Below are 19628 nucleotides of genomic sequence, written 5' to 3'. Positions count from 1 at the left end.
AGTATGGGTTAAGTTGTGGCTATGAAAAGCTACAGCTTTTTGTTGCCTCTATGGAAACAGTAATCTTAGCAATTCTTGCAGGAAGACATCCCTTAAGAAGTTTATTGTGCTGTCAAACAGCATTTCTGATATAGTCAAGGAAATCATATTTTAAGACTACCTTCTCTCTCCACCCACCCCCCCCCCCCCCCCCCCCTCCGAATACAATGCACAGTGTTTGGAACACAGGTTGGATCTCCTCACTACTGAATCATAGTAAAAATAAATTTCCATAATAAGCCATCAGAGTCATAGACTTTCCAGAGCACTGAACTAAATATTGATATTTCTTACATGTCATCCTTTCCCCAATGATTTGAGCATGAATGTTGTGTGGGTCTATTAGCAGTATACTCAAATACTGCAGTTACCTGGAACCATTATAGCTGATCAGTAATGTGTTAAAAAATGTTACATGTCAGAGAGCTGCTAGCAAACTTCCACTTTCGACAATTGATAGGAACCCTGATGTTCCTCTGCCATGCACTGTGCTTCATAATGGTTTCTAGTGTCTGAATGTAGATGTAAAGGTATTTAACAATATAGGACAAGTATCAAATTTAAGTCATACATATTAAACTATTTCAGACAAAAAGAACTTGGCATATCTTAATACTTACGGAAGAATGTGAAATATACCAAGTAGATAATCTGCAGCATGGGCTGGACTAAATATAATAAAATAAGTTGGGATGCCAAGGCACAGGGTTGTTCCCTGTTACTGAAAAACTTTATTTCTCGCACGCACTTATAGTTCAGACAATTGTTTCTTCTCCAATGCTCAGGTGTATATTCAACATTCTGCACATTTCAGTTTAAAAGTACAAAACTTGTGAAGTAGTACACAGTAGAAATCACTCGAGAAATGAAAATTTTCGGTTTGTATTTTCAGTCAGATTGTTTTGAACCAGAATTAGCAGAGGTATTTTGTTGCCTACGAAATGCTTTGACAGTTTTTCACATAGAGCAATCTACTGAATGTCAAACACCCTGCCGACGGACATTCAGTAGACAACTTGTCGTCAGTCCACTTCGTCTGGTCGTACAGGATGAGTCAGCGGAATCATCGATTTTTTCTTCACATCCCTAGATAGCGCTTTCCGCATATCTGAAAAAGAACCCACAGGTATGAGAAATGAACCAAGAAATATATCTAGAGAACCAGCTATTATAAAGAACTTCTGTATGCTATATTAATAGTTATGTATATTATTAGCTCAGCTTAGCGTTTTGTCCACCCCAAATGGCTGCAAAGATTATCTCAGATACCTCTCTGCACGACCAAATGAAGCGTCAGCCCACAGAATGGCTGATTTCAGGACCCCTACGCTAATCATCATAGCTAAATGTAAATAAAATTATTAAAGTTTGGATGTAGTTTGAAGAAATTACCTTCAATATATGCCAAAACATAGTTATCAGGATTCACATTTAGGACACATACTTAAGCCATCACAATTTTCAGTTTATTCCACCATAACATTAACATACAGTTATTAAAAATAGGTTGTAAATTGTGAAGTCCACAATGCTCAGCTAGTTTACACAGGTTCATTGTCTTTTTTGTCTTTGTCGGCACGCATGACAGCCACACTAAATATCTACATCAATAAGGAGGTTCGATATGAATTCACTGCTGTGGGTGACATGTCAGATGTGTCTATAGCACCCAACTTCATCCATAGCGTATCCTAACATTGTACAACTCTAGTATCTGGTGTTGAAAGAGGAACATCTGAAGATATCCCCTTGAAAATAAATTAAATCACATTATTGCAGAGGCCCAGTAGACTAAAATTATAACTAGTGATTAACCTTGCCAATCCAACAGTCTTGTACAGATGTTTGACAATGCCAACATTTTGTTGGAAGTAAACAGCATCATCATTCTGCTTGGACTCAAAATTAAGGAGATGCTAGTTGAAGCATGAACTACCAATTACAGGTTCAGGTGAGAAAGGAGACAGACTAGTCTTGGCAAAATATGAAATGCACATTCTGGAAAATTTTTGATTAGGTTTTTTCATGTCCTCAATGGCATGAGCAGTTCCTGTGCCCCAGGTACTGACATTTCTCCACTCTTAGAGACTGTTGCTTCCATTACTGAACATTAATTTTTTTATCACATTACAACCAGTATTTTAGTGCAGAAGGCTGCTCGTTTTGCCTTGGGTGCTGTCTCAACTTCTGGGCAAGTTAAAGCCATTAATATACAGGAAAGATAGTTTAGTATGCCAGCTAGTGGACTTTCCACGACTATGAACTGTAGATTTCTTTGGACATTTTGCATCAGTCAATTAACAAGAAGTTTTATGAAACACAAAATAATGACTTAACCAGTTGCATCAAATGTGATACGAAATTCCTACATAATGTTCCAAAGTGATCTTTACAACCTTGATCGCATAAATTCCAGGATATAGTGTATAGAGAGAAAGTTGCGATTGGCAGCTTAATGTTCACCCATGTTTGAAGTTGACTACGTCTGCAGGTTGTTGTTAAAAAAACCACCACTCCCAGCAGATGGCACAGTGTGTGGAATGCTTGATAGAGAGCAAATCTGACACCCAGGTCCAGCAGAAGTTCCAGACATTACAGATATGCACACCATCATGTCTGGCACGCAAGGTTCAAGAAACTTTGATGTATCATGAAGGGGACAAGTTCTGAGCATACAATCATGAGGTATGCAGATGTGAGTGCAGCACGATTTTATATGGAGCCCAAGTAAATAAATCCATCAACTGTCAACAGTTTCAGCAACCACTAACCACAGTGCACAGGAAGCTACACAGAAGAATGAATACTGAAGCCTATAAGGTGCAGCTGCTGCATGTACTCCAATCTGGTAACAGGCAGAAGTACAAAGCATTTGCAATTTAGATTCTCAAATTCATACATGATGGCACACTATCTGGAGAGAAAAGAAAGGCAATGATCATGGGTGAAGCTGGCTTTCATGTGACCAGGAAGGTAAGCTGCCATGTGAGGCTCTGTGGCTCCAAGAGCACCCACCTTAGCCTGAAAATTTTGGTCCAAAGGTAAGGATGTGATGTGGTCTGCATCATGACTATGTCGCAGGTCCTTTTTCTTTGCAGAGGCGTCAACCTTGGCTTTTTATCTGGATGTGTTGGAACAGTTTGAATTTCTGTACTTTGATATGCTGGCACTTTCCATGCAGTCTACCAAACCATAGTAGAGGAACTGCTAACTTGCGTAAGAGCGGCAATTTCACACATTAACGAAGGCGTGCAAGGCCAGACAGTACACATATTGATCTCTAACAGCCACTGAAATTTTAGGTATGTGTGAACATTATACTTGAAAACCACACCTTACTACTTATTCCATTTCTGAAATATGTAGTAAAAATAATTTTGTAACACTATATGTAATAGGTGCTATTTGTGTTTTGCTCAGTGAAAGTTGTGCAATGTCAAAACAGCTCCTGATCATACAAACTTGCATCATAAGAATTCTTTCTCTTGCAGCAATATCATCTTGAGAAACTTTGTCACTAAAAGAGTGTGAATTAACAGACAGCAAACTTAAGGAGTAAAGGTAACTACTTATCACAAAGCTGAAGTGTAAGTAGTAGATATTCACAAATAAGTTACTGGACAATATTCTTAGATGTGTGTGCTATTTGAACTCTGTATATTTAAGTTTAAAAATACACAACTTGTGAAGTAGCACACAATAAAAATCACTTTAGAAATGAATTTTTGTTTGAGACACAATTAACAGAGATTTTGTTGCTTTGCTGTTTACAAAATGTATCAGTTCATGTGGCTGCTGATCTCAACACCTCATCTATACACTGAGACATATTTACTGTTTTCATTATTTGTATTCCACCCATCACCTGCCTATACTACATGAAATCCCCACACATTAAGCGGTACTAATGCTTCCTTCCAGTTTTAAACTTACACTGGAATTGAAATGCTAAGAAAATGGTACAATGTCCATATCCTTCACAATGCAAGTGGGGGTGGTAACTGAAAACATTAAGAACTTTATCTCTTAAAAGAAGGAACAATCAAACAGAAGGTAGTAAGCTCATTTTCTTAGTACATAAAGCAAATGTAATATGTGCTAGAATACTATGCTGACTATTTTCAGTCCAGTACTGGAATACGAAACACACACACACACACACACACACACACACACACACACACACACACACACACACACACACTATTACTGACACTTACCAAAAGCATTTTCATCAGGATCACCTGAATAGTATTCCAAAACAGTTCTGTATACGATGTACCCTAGGGTCTTGTACATGTTTATTGCAACTTTGTTGGAGACACGTACAAACAGATCAACAAAGTAGGCGCGCTTTCTGTAACAAATTTTTGCATCTGAATGAAACAAAAAGTCTAAGTGATCTACATGGAATTCTTGAAAAAAAAAAAAAAAAAAAAAAAAAAAAATACATCTGATAACCTAGGCTGGTCAACATCTGAAATGAACTACGGGTTTTTTGAGCAATGAGACAAATCCAAATACAGATACCATGCAATGTGATTAGTGATTCATGACCTATTTAGAAAAACCACACATGTTCAACATCAATAATTAGTGTAGTACCTTCATAAAAGTCAGTGACTTGATCCAAATTTTGATGTATAAAATATGAAAATTTAAACTGACAAAACATGCGGCTGTACTTTTCAAACCATTGAGTTTAGTGTCTCCCTAAAGCTGTTTTTACCTAACTGGCTAGTCTCAGCTACACATGGTGAATCTACAGCAGTGTCTCTAGAGTATTACTGCTGTACTGGAGCTCATTTGTGTATAAACAACAGTATTAAAATTCATGTCCCTTGAGTGACTTGTCTGCTGTACAGTTTGGCACCAGAGACAATTCACATTGGATGTAAATAGAATGTCATGGGGTATCTCCATGAAAAGGTGACATTTTCACATATTAACACCAAATTGCAGTAAGGCAAAAATGAGGTTATTAGGAAGACTTATCCAAACAAAAAATCTGAATATAGTAACAGCATTAAAGAACCAGCAATGGTGGAATATATTAATGACTAATGCAATGTTTGTAATGGATATAATAGGCAAAGGTCACACAGTACATTCTTCACACTGCTAGTAACTGAAAGAATGTAAAAAGTGTGGTCCAAACTTTTCAAAAACAACTTTCACTCAAGAACTTTAAAACTATTAAACGTCAACCAATATTCAAAAAGGTAACATGTGCTCCTCTCACTTTAGTAATTGTGTCTTTGTAGTTCTAAGTGCCAGATGAATTCAAATTTGCACTTTGTAACATGAAAATACAAAGTGTACATGTTTCTGCACATCAAAGCTCTTTTCAAAACACTTTTTTGTGGCCAGGTTTCGTGTCCTAAAGTGCCACAATGTTCTATGTTAGTGTATAAAATCTTTATCATTCAAAGGCTTGCTAAGTTTTAGAGCTCCAAGGGAAATTGTATTGTCACTTCACACGAAAAAAATGTGCTTTCATCCGGGGAAAAAGTGTGTATCAAACTGAGGAAATTTGTGATTATTTTTCCTTCTTGTCCACATATACACCATGTAAGTGCACATTGAAAACTCAACACTTCTAATATTCAGTGAGTGGCCTCCTTTACTCCTAAATTCTTTATAGTTTGCTTTCAGATACTGAGGAAAAAGTAACAATTCCTCATTTAACCTTTGTAATGAGTCATGAAAACAAAGCAAATAATCTATTACTATAAAACAAGTGAGTCTGGAGAACAGGTCGTAACTTTTGATGTGAACAGACAACTGTTTCTGTGCATACACGGCGATCAATATACAGGATTTTAGAAATTTGTGCTCGACACAATTTCCTGTACCCTTCACGGTGTCCCCCCCCCCCCCCCCCAAATCCCCTCGCCCCACTAAAGATGATTGGCAGCTGATGTACACACTGGCACGTGACCAACGAGGACCTCATTCACAAACAAAAACAGTTCTTGTACAACAGGCTAAAGATAATATTATACACAAGTCCACTATGTATGCATACTTCTCAGACACGTCTTCGAGCCAGGCCATTAGAGTTGCTGCCAACCCCAGTCGACGGTACTCTGGTGACACCGTCAGTGCTGTCACGTGACCATGCCAGCTTTCTCCGTGGCCCTCTGCCTTGCCCATAACTGAAAAAAAAATCACAAACTGCTGTATTATTTGACTTGATTAACCCCCCCCCCCCCCCCCCGAATCATTTTTTCCTAATTATGTACCAAAAAATAATATTTTTTATTAATGAAAAACATACCGTAATGAATTATGTATGGACATATTAAGGTAGCTTTTACGGCTTATAATAATGAGTTAAAGTCTGAATATCACCAACAATAAAATCCCAAGTATACTTATGTACTGGACTTTGACAAATACCCTCCAAGCCATTTTTAGAGCTTGTGTAGCTATGATGTTAAACCATGAATGGAGAAGCTGTCTAGGCACAGTGGATGTCTATTTCATATAACTGGCAAGCTCTTGTCACTCAATTGATTATCTATCATCTCTAATGAAATAACATCACATTCCTCTCCACTTTCTGAGATACTAAATTCAATGTGAAACTCAGGATCAATACAGCCATCCTTTTTTTGAAAGCATTACAATACACAAGAGAGACCAGGCACATGTTTTGATAAAAAGTAGCAACTACCTCAACCATAACACAAAAGCCAGGCTACAAATTTAAAAACTGATGCTCTCTAGCAATCCAATCCTTAACTAAGTGCTCAGATATAAGTGGGGTTCTGTCTTTTTTTAGGCTGAAGGTCTTCTTACAATCCTAAGTATAATCAGGATTTGATGATTCTGTCAAAATAACAAGAACAAGACAAGTGGGTCTTAACTTAAGGGTTTAACAACAAAGCCTAAAATAAAGGAGTACTTACAGCTGCAGCACATCACATTTGTACATGCGGAATATTCGAATAAATTTACTACAGAAGATTCAATTTAATTCTAATTGGGGATGTTTCCTTGATATTTCGACATTAATATTCTGAGTTGTCCTGAATCAATTTTTGTTGTATGTGAGAAATTTGAGTTGCCACATAACTTACTACTAGAGTCTAGTACCAGTAAAGCTATCAAACTCGTGCACAAAGCAGCTTCAAACTTCTGATTACTTTACAAATGAGTCAGTCATTAAATATTAAGAATGTAGCAAAAAAGTTCAGGAAATGTTTGAAACATATTTAGTGTTCATTGCAAGTCAAAATAATCTCACACACAATTACTGGGCAAATGTAGGCTGATCATCCACATGTGAAGGGTTACATTGCCTGGAGGTGTATCCACAGTATCTGACTGTAACACTGTTCAAGATTATACCTCTCAATGAATGGATTATTACAGTATTTTACATTCAGTCAATAATTGCACGAAATGAAAAAATTTTGTTGCACCTGGAAGCTCTTCGATACGCAACCGTGCAACTGCGTTGCCTATTTAAGAGCTGGTGCCAGGAACAGGGTTAGCTATTTAGTAATATAGATTCCAAGTTTAAGTCAATAATTCTGTGTTAACAGGCATGGCCACCCCTCAAAATCTCATTACCATTGCCCGTCGCCATTACCAGACCCTGTGGACAACAATGAATATTCCCAAGGTCACCAAGCAGACAATTGAGCAACGGATATCACAAAAATTCAATTTTGTTCCTGACTCTCCATTACAAGGCTCCACAACCTCTTTTTTTACTGACATTTATAACAATTACTAGGAAGATTTCTTTCCGTAAACCAACAGTTCTCTCTCTTCAGCGTAGCCACCCCATGTCACGTTATGTCTACGTCACAAGAACAACTTGGGAGATATCATATTGAATTTTCTCCTGATCCATTTAAACCCATAGGTAGGTTTTACATTAACTTACACCCTATGGATAAATGTCATTTCAAAGCACTAACACACTACTGATATCTCGAGAATATGTCATTGGTTGAACTTGTGAGAAAGTGATAAAGCATTATATTTAGCATTTAAAGAACTCTCCTGTTTTGATATTATGAAGTATGTGTTATGAAAGTATGCTGTTTTAAGTCAATGACAACGAAGATTTATAAAAAACTTCTTGGTACAATTAATTATAATTAAAGTCAGTTAATGACAAGAGAGATCATATAAAAGTCTCTTAAAATGACAGCAGTACAGTGGGTGCCATCACATGCTGCAGTGTTATGGTGTTAAAACTTGTGGATTTGCGCTCTCTCTCTCTCTCTCTCTCTCTCTCTCTCTCTCTCTCTCTCTCTCTCTCTCTCTCCTCCGCAAGCTTTTTTCTTTTTTTAAAATTAACCTTCTGTTTTCTAGAAGACAGAAATTTTTGTCGAATAAGAGTTTGTGTCACAACTTGACTAGAAGAAGGGATCGGTTGGTAGGACATGTTCTGAGGCATCAAGGGATCACCAATTCAGTATTGCAGGGCAGTGTGGAGGGTAAAAAATCTTAGAGGGAGACCAAGAGATGAATACACTAAGCAGATTCATAAGGATGTAGACTGCAGTACGTACTGGGAGATGATGAAGCTTGCACAGGATAGAGTAGCATGGAGAGCTGTATCAAACCTCAGGACTGAAGACAACAACAACAACAACAACAACAACATTCTGTAGTATTACATGTTGCATATGTATAATAGTACCCTTTCTCAGGGGTAAATTTGTTCCACTGTGTGAACATGTTTGACAATATGAGCCACTTAAGATTATTCTCTCATAACTGACCGATTCGAACACATTCAGTATTTATTTATTTATCCAAAAATCACAGTAGAAGACCTGTGATGTCATTCAGCAAATGAGTAGGAGTTGTCATCTAGAAATTCTCTTAATTTATTTTTAAATGTTAGTTGGCTATCTGTCAGGCTTTTTGATGCTGTTTGGTAGGTGACCAAAGAGACTTGTGGCAGCATAATTTACCCCTTTCTGTTCCAAAGTCAGATTTAACCCTGCATAGTGAAGATCATCCTTTCTCCTGGTGTTATAGCTATGCACACTGCTATTACTTTTGAACAGGGTGGGATTATTAACAACAAATTTCAAAGAAACTTCCACGTGGGAAAAATATATTAAAAACAAAGATTCCAAGACTTACCAAGCGGGAAAGCGCTGGTAGATAGGCACAATGAATAAAACACACACACACACACACACACACACACACACACACACGAGTATATACCTATCCTTTTTTCCCCCTAAGGTAAGTCTTCCCGCTCCCAGGATTGGAATGACTCCTTACCCTCTCCCTTAAAACCCACATCCTTTCATCTTTCCTTTTCCTTCCCTCTTTCCTGACGAAGCAGCTGCCGGTTGCGAAAGCTCGAAATTTTGTGTGCGTGTGTTTGTGTGTTTTATTCATTGTGCCTATCTACCTGCGCTTTCCCACTTGGTAAGTCTTGGATATATATATATATATATATATATATATATATATATATATTACTGTGAGGATCCCTAGATCCTTAAATAGATGTCTGCAGGATGACTGTGAGTGGACTCCAGCAATTATTCTGATGACACATTTTTGAGCAATGAATACTTTTCTACTCAACGATGAATTACCCCAGAATATGATGTCATACGAAAGCAGTGAATGAAAGTAAGCATAGTAAGCTAATTTACTGAGATTATCATCACCAAAATTTGCAATAACCCTAATAGCATACATAGCTGAACTCAGATGTTTCAGCAAACCATCAATGTGTTGCTTCCAGTTTCTCTCATCAATACACACACCTAAAATTTTTGAAAATTCTGCCTTAACTACAGACTTCTGTCCAAAGTTTGTATTTATTACTGGAGTTGTGCCATTTACTGTACAGAACTGTATATACTGTGTTTTATCGAAATTTAAAGAGTCCATTTGCTGACAACCACTTAATAATTTTGTGAAAAACATCCTTTACAAATACATCACTTAGTTCTTGGATGTTATTACTATACTTTTATCATCAGCAAAAAGAACTACACAACATCAATATCCTCAATATCATCATTATTTTCCCCCAAATAGCAAAGATCACCTACTATAAGTGATGCATTTCCTAATTTAATTTGATTACACTTCATCATCCTTGTTTTGCTTTTCTTTATTTTCATCTCACATCCCCCTTTCAAGCACTGCGCTTCAAAGTCATTTGCTGACTCTGAACAGAATTACAATGTCACTGGCAAATCCCAAAGTTTTTATTTCTTCTCCTTGGACTAATTTTTGTTCCAAATTTTTTTGGTTTACTTTACTGCTTGCTCAATGTACAAATTGAACAATATTAGGGATAGGCTACAACCTTGTTTTACTCCCTTCTCAACCACTGCTTCCTTTCATGCCTCCTGAACTCAAAGCCTGCCGTCTGGTTGCTGTATGTGTTTTAAATAACCTTTCCTCTCAGTATTTTACCACTGCAATCTTCAGAATTTGAAAGAGTACTCCAGTCAACACTGTCTGAAGCTTTATCTACGCTTACAAATGGTATAAATGTAGGTTTGCCTTTCCTTAACGTAAGTCATAGGGTCAGTATTGCCTTCCTTGCTCCTGCATTTCTCTAAAATCCAAATCGATCTTTCCTGAGGTTATCTTCTACCAGTTATTCTACTCTCCCATAAAGAATTCATGTTAGTATTTTGCAATCATGAGTTATTAAACTGACAGTTTGCTAGTTTTCACATCTGTCAACAATTTCTTTCTTTGGAATTGGAATTATTACATTGCTCTCTAAGCCTGAGGGTTTTCCCCCCGTCTTACACATCAAATGGAAAAGTTTCGTCATGGCTGGCTCTTCCAAGGCTATCAGTAGTTATGATGGAATGTCGTCTACTCCAGGGTCCTTGTTTTGACTTAGGTCATTCAGTCTGTCAGTCTTCTTCCATGGATTGTAACTTCCATCTCACCATCTACTGCCCACCCCCGATAGCTGAGTGGTCAGAACGACAGAATGTCAATCCTAAGGGCCGGGTTCAATTCCCAGTTGGGTAGGAGAAATCTACTCCACTCAGGGACTGGGTGTTGTGTTGTCCTAATCATCATTTCATCCCCACTGACGTGCAAGTTGCCGAAGTGGCATCAAATTAAAAGACTTGCACCCAGCAAATGGTTTACCCAATGGGAGGCCCTAGTCACATGACATTTACATTTACCTTCACCTACTTCCTCTTCCCTTTACATAATATAGCAATTAAGTTCATTTCCCTCACGTAGCCCTACATATGCCTTTCATCTACCAGCTTTCCCTTGTTGGCCTCATACTGGTTTTCCATCTGAGCTCTTGATATTCATGCAGCTGCTTTTCTTTTCTCCAAATGACCTTTAATTCTCCTGTAGAGAGTATCTATCTTTCCCGTAGCAAAATATGCTTCTAAACCCTTGTATCCTTATTATGATTAAAAACTTTAATTCCATATTTGTTATTTAATCTTTACATTTGATGAAAACAGATTTCAAATAAAAGTAAAAAGTTGTTGCTGCTGCTGCTGAGAGATGAACCAGTAATTATGCAATTACAATACTTTTACACTACAAACTCAGTTACTGGTAGATCTCTTAAAAATCAGTAACATGTTTTGCTCTTGTCGGAACTCAGGTCTCAGACTTATGTCTGCTACTTCAGATTTAGTACTTTACCTGTCTTCTGCAACTGAAAGTTTATTTGTTGAAATAATTCAGTGTATATAACATGTGGCACAATGGAGCCAAGTTTAGGAAGTATGTAATCACATAATTCCTAATACACTTTATTAAGTATATATAATTAGCAACATTTATACTAATTTTATGAAATAAGTACAATAAGCCCGTTTCCTGATGTTGAACGACGAAGTCCTTGTTAACTGTAAACACTACTTGGATCTATGAAGTAAAGCACCATTACTGTTGAATTACATATTGTTCTTGTGATTTTTTTTTTTTTTTTTTGAGGATACAGTAATATATTGCATTAACGTGCTTACTTTTGACACTTGCTAATAACATGATAATTTTAAGTATGCACTGTCTCTATCTTTAACTTTTCTTTCTTAAATTTTAAAATGTTATCTACCTTGTACTTATTAGTGTTATATTTTTTCTACAAAGTCCTCTTCGGAAGGGCACTAGGAGCCTGACACTGGCAAAGAAATGAACTTTTGTTTAACTGGTTGCCTTTTATAACCACAAAGTTATATCATATGCCACACACTGTATCAATGCAACACTGCTACTACTATCCCTTCACTGCTACTACCTTCATTACTCACACAGAAAATCTCATCTCAACAAATGTAAACTATTTTGTTAATGTTACCATGAAATGTGGCAGTTTTTAGGTAAAACTGAAAAATCACATGAGGTCCTTGTTTCCATTGGACATATTGTCCCCTGCATTGACTACATCATCTACAGTGCTTCAAAACAAAGTATGTGACAGCTGATTGCCCTTAGGAATATACCTTACAGTACAGGCCAAGTCTACTACCAATGAAATCCTCCCATGCACATGAAATCATGTGGTCAAAATTCAATCAGAGCCTCTTGGAATTGGGCAGGAGGGGCACACAAATTTTCCAAAATTAAATATAAAAGATGGGATCAGAGAATCTGCAACATGAATATGGACATTGGAAGTGTCCGATTCCACCCATCTGCTTTGACCCACAACATAAGGGTGTTGTGGCTGTGATGTTTATGAGCTGGTTGTGTTTGTAGATGTCATCTTGTTGTGTTTCGTGGTGCCCTCTGACGGTGTTTATATATGTGCTGAGTATAATGTGTTGTACTGGGTTTATTTGATTCTTGATGTTGGATGTGCGAAGTCGTTGGCGGCAGTGTGTGTAATTCCAAATGTAAGGTTTGGAAGTTTTCCAATGAGTTACCAATTTTTTTTGGCGTGTTTCACCATTTTTGCCATATTGATGATGTCACGGGTCAAAACAGACAGATGGAACCAGACAGACTTCTGCAATCCCCTTGAATACTACGTCTCTTGCATTAAATTTATCGATATGTCTAAGTCATCCAACATTTAAAGGCAGCTGTTAAGTTTTCCTCTACATGCTAAGCATTTCTGTAAGGACAAAATTGTGAGGGGGATAGATTGCTACTTGCCATATACAGGATACAGTGAGCTGCAGATAATGAAAAGAATGGTATGCATGTAAGAAATCAGTCAAAAGGCCTCCTTCCAAAATCATGTGCGCACGCACACAAGAAACACTCTGGTCGCTTTGGCTACACAGTGGTCATGTGTGTGCGAGTTGTGTGAATTTTCATGTGTTTTCTAATGTTCCCTTTCTAGTAATTGGGAAACCGATTCTTGTAGGATAAACTGGCCACATTATTCATACTATAGTTTTGGATACTTTTTTTTGTTTTTACAACTAATACCATTCACTTGTGTTAAGGTTCCACAGTCAATATCCATACTATTTCACGAAACATTTGATTCCATCATATTTATAGCTGGATTAGTATTTACCTAAATCCATATCTATCAGACCTCAGCAGATAGTTTGGATCAGGGTCTGGTCTAGTGTGAAGTTGCTAAGAGTTGCGTAATGCCCCCCGCCTCCCTCTTGCATTCGAGTCATTCGATGTAAAATCAACACACTTTAAATAAAAATTTTACCTCACTCTTAGATTTTGCTGAAAGTTGGTTTACTTACAGTGGGGTGCTGAAACTAAGAAAAATACCAAATGTCAATTTTTTTTACCTCAAACCATTTCTGAAATATGATTTTAAACTTTTCAAAAACTGGCCAAAAATGTGTGAATGGACTTTTTAAATTGCCCTAGGAGCTGCCCTAATTGAGCTAGAGACCTGGAAAAGGTGTCATTTTGCAGCATTTTTCATGCTCTGTCCAGTAATAAACAAAAAACATAGCTTCTAATTAATAACCTGTTTCAAGATGGTAATTAATATTTTGATTTAATTTTTTTGCAAAATTACATAATTGCAAATTTTCAAAATATTTCCATAACTACTTCATACTGTTGTAAATCACATGGCAAAATATAAATGTGGGATGATGATGGGTTCATCATTAAAAAAATAAAAAAATTATTCCAGACTCTCGTTTTTCACTAACAGCCCTAGTTTGACCAAACTGACCTTTAAGGTAGTACATCAGTAGAGGACCATATACATAGGGCTTGATGTCTGTACAATAATTCAAAGACTGGAGCCATTGTTGAGATGATTTAGTCTGCATTGTTACCTTCTAAGGCTCTGTGTGCCTACAGCATTATTGTGCACTGTGGTTTTAGTGCAAATCAATTGTTACCTCTGTGTTGACCAGTCTGTATCTATTATATTTAATAGTAAATCTATACATTGAAGGACAGTTTATAAGTGGTTTTTCACTCCAACTTCAGTAGCTGTTAAAACATTTAACACAACACTTCAAGAACTAGTTTCCAATTGACAAGAAAAAACTAATATTTAGGCATTACGCCAAATCAAAAGTGAAGAAAATCTCATCAATGACACGTAAACTTTTTGTTGCTCCTGAAACTACTTCTTCAGATGCTGATGAATCAGTTCTTGAAAATCTTAAAAGAAACTTTAAAAACTCTATAAGCAGAGAGAAAAAACTAATGATTATTACAAGTTTACCTGAAGAGTGGAGTGTCAGGAAAATAATGAGGGAATTTAATGCTCCTAATTACATTGTTCGGCAGTCCAAAAAATTTTGAAAAGAGAAAGGATTCATGGAAGGTCCAAACCCAAAACCAGCAAAGTGTTTACCAACAGAAACTGTCAAAACTGTAAATTCATTTTATGAAAATGAATAAAAGTTAGCAGGGGAATGCCAGCTATTAAAGATTGTGTGACAATTACAGAAACAAGTGGAAATAAAACAAAAATATCAAGAGACTTATTTTGTGTAACCTTAAAGAAGCTTACAAGCATTTTAAATACAAGTTTCCCTAACATAAAAATAGGTTTCTCTAAATCTGCTGAGTTGAGACCAAACATTGTATATTGGCTGGCCGGAGTGGCACGCACACTGTCTGCATGTGCACGACTCACCAAAATATAAAATTAATGATAGAAAATGCCGAACTAAATACAGTAACAAACAGCAGCTTAAACAATTATAAGCAGTGCATTGAAAAATGCTGTGCAGCCCATCACCAGTTGATTGCAACATGGGAAACTGAATACTGCCCAGGAGAAACTGTCATACGTAAAATTTTAGAAGACTCTTTTCATGAAAACTTAATTGAACAAGTTCAGTTCCGACAGTGGATGTCAGTTGAATTCTTAGATTTATTTTGTAGTAAGATGTCTGATTCGGCATGACTTCATTGCAAAGCAACAACGAACATTCCTTAACTCTACAAGAGAAAACCTTATGGAATCTGAATTGTTGTCATATGTGAATTTTTCAGAAAATTATAGTATAGTTCTACAGGATGAAGCTCAGAGTTTCCACTGGACAAGACAACAGATTACAATTCATCCTTTTGTTATATATTACAAACAGGAAGGCAAAATTGAGCATATGAGCTTTGTCATTGTTTCTGATTGCCTGGAGCACAATACAACTGCAGTTTACACCTTTCAAAAGAAGCTAATTTCATATCTAACAAATTTCAAAAGATTTTAAAAAAATAAAAAATATGCTGATGGTTCTGCCGCTCAGTATAAAAATAAGAAAAATTTCCTGAACCTTGGCCTTCATGAGGAAGACTTCAATATAAAAGCTGAGTGGCACTTTTCAGCCACAGCACATGGGAAAGGGCCTTGTGATGGAGTAGGGGGTTCAGCAAAATGACTGGAGCTCGTGCAGGTTTGCAAAGGCCATACCAAAATCAGATCCACACCGCACGAGATCTATTTGAGTGGGCAGTAAATAATATCACAAATGTTGATTTTGCATATTCCACTCAAGAAGACTACACTGCTCAGAAATATTCTTAAAAAGCCGACTTTAAGAGGCATTGACAAAGGAACACAGCAATTTCACACTTTCAATCCCAACACTACATCAAAAGTAATAGTCAAACACTTCTCAGGTGATATGCAGAGTTGGGAGACGGAAGTAACCACATCAAACTGAAGTTACAAGATGTATAAGGCTATGTGACCACTGTATATGGCAGAAAGCTACGTCATTCTCTTATCCTGCACATGCAGATGTCCTGTGGGTGTCAGTTGTGGATGTTCTTACAAAAGTGAATGCATTTACTACGACAGGGAGAACATACATTCTCAATGAAAGCGATGTAAACCAAACCCAGTCAGCTTTATTAAAATGCAATATGTGAAGTTCCAAGACAATTTATTGGGAAACTGCTTTCAACTCAAAACTTAATTTTTGTCTTTGGTTAGTGTTATGTATATTTTATAGAAAGTTATTTCAAAATTATTGTTAGTACCTATGGTGTTAAATTTAGCTATGTACAGATACCGTTACTCAAAAACAAGCATTATGTAAACACTTTTACTTGTTCATACATTTCAGTTTGTAGTTAAATGCTCAATTTCTTGTTTTTGTTATATTGGTTACTACACTGTTAGTGAAGTTGTATGAAAATAAAATAAGCAATCAACTTAATTATAAAATATGCTGATTAGTTTTGGTTTAATATTTCTAATACTTTTTTACTTACCTTTCAGTATATTTTAAAGAAATTTCTGTTTGTTAAAGGTCTATTTGGTCAAACTAGTCAAGAGTGGGGATTTTTTTTTTTTAAAAAAAAAAAAAAACAGTGAACCCATCATCTCAGATTTATATTTTGCCATGTGATTTACAACATTATGAAGTAGTTATGGAAATATTTTGAAAATTTTCAATTATGTACTTTTTGTAAAAAATTAAAATTAAATCTAAATATTAATTAGTATTTTGAAAAAGGTTATTAATTAGAAGCTATGTTTTGTTGTATATCCCTGGAAAGAGCAAGCAAAATGACTCCTTTCCCAGTTCTCTAGCTCAATTAGTGCAGCACCTAGGTCAATTTTAAAAAAAAGTGTTCACACATTTTGGCTGGTTTTTGAAAAATTTACATAGCCATATTTCAGTAATGGTTCGAGATAAATTGAAATTTGGTATTTTTCTAAGTCTCAGTGCCCACTATAAGTATACCAACTATCAGTAAAATCTAAGAGTGAGGTAAAATAGGTGTGTTGATTTGACATGGAATGACTCATTCTTCCATACTTTATGCACAGTATACATACATAATATATACTCAAATCCTGAGATTTGTGTATTAAACCTAGGGAAATTATAACTTTTTCTGGATGTACCTAGCAATTTGGGTTTTTATAGTGGAATGTGTGTTAAATAGGGCACAAATATGGATATCAGGCTGCACTATACATCTGTCAACACAATCAATTCCTTTTGAACAGAGGAATGATAATACAACACAGGTCTGAATGTCAAGGCTGCACATGGATATAAGGCTTCAAAGCAAAGGCTGATTAAGAAAAATTTTCCATTTCACACCCATGAATACAATGCAGGAAAGTCTGTTATGGAAAATTCTCATTTTATTTTTTGGATTATAGTTTAGAGGACTTTGTTGTCTAAAACATATGCGGCAAATAAAATACAAAAAACTACTCTAGTGAATATTTATGCAATTTAAACATCAGAAGTATACAACACGAAACCGATTTGAATATTATAAAAAAGCAAATACCTAAAACATGAGCAAAATATTTTTGTTTCATACTTCAGAAATCTTTAAATAAAATTAAATTTCAAAAAGAAAGCTGGGGCAGGAAATTAGATGTAATTAAAATCAGCAAAAAATTCAACTGTTAGTACATCAATTACGAAGTATTAATTAGTGTGCTTTAGAAATGGAACGTACTACAAATCTATTGCAGCTCCACGTCTAAAAAGTAAGTTAGAAAGTGACTACTTACTTTTAATGTTTACAAACAACCTTGTAAACAACATGAACGTATCACTGATTAACTGAAGCAATCTGCTATTGACATACTATTTAAAATGTCTAGGAAAATTATTTAAGATTATTATATTCCGAAAAATCATAAAAAGTAAATACAACTATAAGTAATACACTACGTTCCGCACACAACTTGAGCGCCGTATATAGGCCGTACTTACTGTAACCCATGATTTCCCCATTTGGTGATTCTGCCACTTGAAAATATTCAGGCCAGTGAGCGAGGTACTGCATGTAGAAAGACAATCCATACTGTACAAATATTAAGGAACTTTCTGGTAACTTTCGTACACTATAGCTACAACTAGAAGTTTAATATAAGGATACAGTTTCAGTCAGTGGATCTAGATTCCTGCAAACGAGAAAAAAAGGTGTGTTAGTGCTTCGATGTTCAATAAATAGACTCCTTCATACTTAAAATACTTAATGTAAATACGATACGTGAACGACGTACCATCCTACTACATCTTCACACTTTGGTGCCAAAGATTTTGATGAGGAGGGCTAGCTGATAATTCTCACCATAACAATGTTGCTATTATATAATTTATGCAAATACATTGGATTTTTCACAGTGACTAGGTGGAAATAAGCACATGACTGTTACGGCAGAGACGAAATTATCAAAACTGAGCAATCTCATTACGCAAAATACACTTGCTTACACCTACGAAACAAGCCTACATAGTGCGTCTTCTACTTAGCCAACGAATAAACGTCTGTGAAGCAGTTTCTTAAGCCTCACTGCTGCACTACTGCAAATTTTATATTTACTTACACATTATTGAATTTGAACATGTCATTACAAGTGAAGGGCCTCAGGGTTGTCATGCTTACAACTTTCGAAAACAAGCTTCCAATAACCTATTCAGTAATCGTAGAATCAATCCAGTTAACAGTGGTACAGAATCAAACTCCAGGACACACTAGCATCTAATTATACTGCACCTAGCAGCACGCCAAGGGCTGCATTACCAATATCAGGGATCTTAAACAACTGCCGGCGTGGGTTGCAGGCTGCCAACATAGTGAATAAAAAAGCACTGGGGAAGAGAACGTGCCTGCGAATCTTCATTTCGCAGACTTCTAAGAAAATGGCAAAATTTGACGAATAATTATGATTTTATGTAATTAAAGCGAGTGCAACTAATAACTGATAAATGATAATAATTTTGAAATATTTATGAAACGACTCGACATATTACTGGGCCTGTTAACTTACAAGCAGAGCTAGGTACTACTAAGAGGAAATTTTAATTCAAATTTTTAGAATGTACCTGTTTTGGAGTTAATCTTGAGTCCCTCGACTTTTCATATATTCAAGCTCCCTTCATACAAATTGCATGAGTTAACGTCGTGTTACAGTACAGGAAACGTTAAAACAATCCACAATGCATTTCAAATGGTAGCATTCATGCAGGCCGTCAACGGAACGGAGCAGAACGGCACGCCAAGAAAAAGGTTCCTCGGAAAGAAAGAGTTGACGCTGACCCTGGTGTGTGGGCCGACCGACACAGAGATGTGCTCATATAGCCGAAGTCGTTAAGGTCAACACTTGCGACAAAACGAGAAATCCAGGTCCTGGTTTATGTGTCACTTTAATATGTGCTATGTTCATACTTAACGCAACTTATTTCAGAAAGATTAAGCAGCTGCGAATAAATTTC

The 19628-nt window shown here is 36.3% G+C and overlaps 1 protein-coding gene across 2 annotated transcripts; it reads right to left on the bottom strand.

Moving 5' to 3' along the window:
• Nucleotides 1-732: 732 nt before the first annotated feature.
• On the bottom strand, nt 733-18948 carry LOC126291725 (N-alpha-acetyltransferase 20). 2 transcript variants are annotated; one of them, XM_049985392.1, is made up of 6 exons: nt 18740-18948; nt 18289-18313; nt 18123-18213; nt 6068-6197; nt 4260-4396; nt 733-1147 (listed from the first exon to the last, which is right to left on the bottom strand). In XM_049985392.1, the coding sequence occupies exons 1-6, from the start codon at nt 18790-18792 to the stop codon at nt 1062-1064; spliced, it is 522 nt and encodes a 173-aa protein (XP_049841349.1). In that variant the 5' UTR covers nt 18793-18948; the 3' UTR covers nt 733-1061. The 2 variants fall into 2 exon arrangements, with proteins under 2 accessions (XP_049841349.1, XP_049841350.1); XM_049985393.1 differs by lacking the exon at nt 18740-18948 and adding an exon at nt 18416-18702.
• Between the last annotated feature and the right edge of the window lie 680 nt (nt 18949-19628).

This window comes from Schistocerca gregaria, chromosome 9 (genome assembly GCF_023897955.1).
Source record: "Schistocerca gregaria isolate iqSchGreg1 chromosome 9, iqSchGreg1.2, whole genome shotgun sequence".
NCBI classification, from domain to species: Eukaryota; Metazoa; Arthropoda; class Insecta; order Orthoptera; family Acrididae; genus Schistocerca; species Schistocerca gregaria.
The sequence above is the reverse complement of the archived record's forward strand: the minus strand, read 5'-3'. Positions and strand labels throughout refer to the sequence as shown.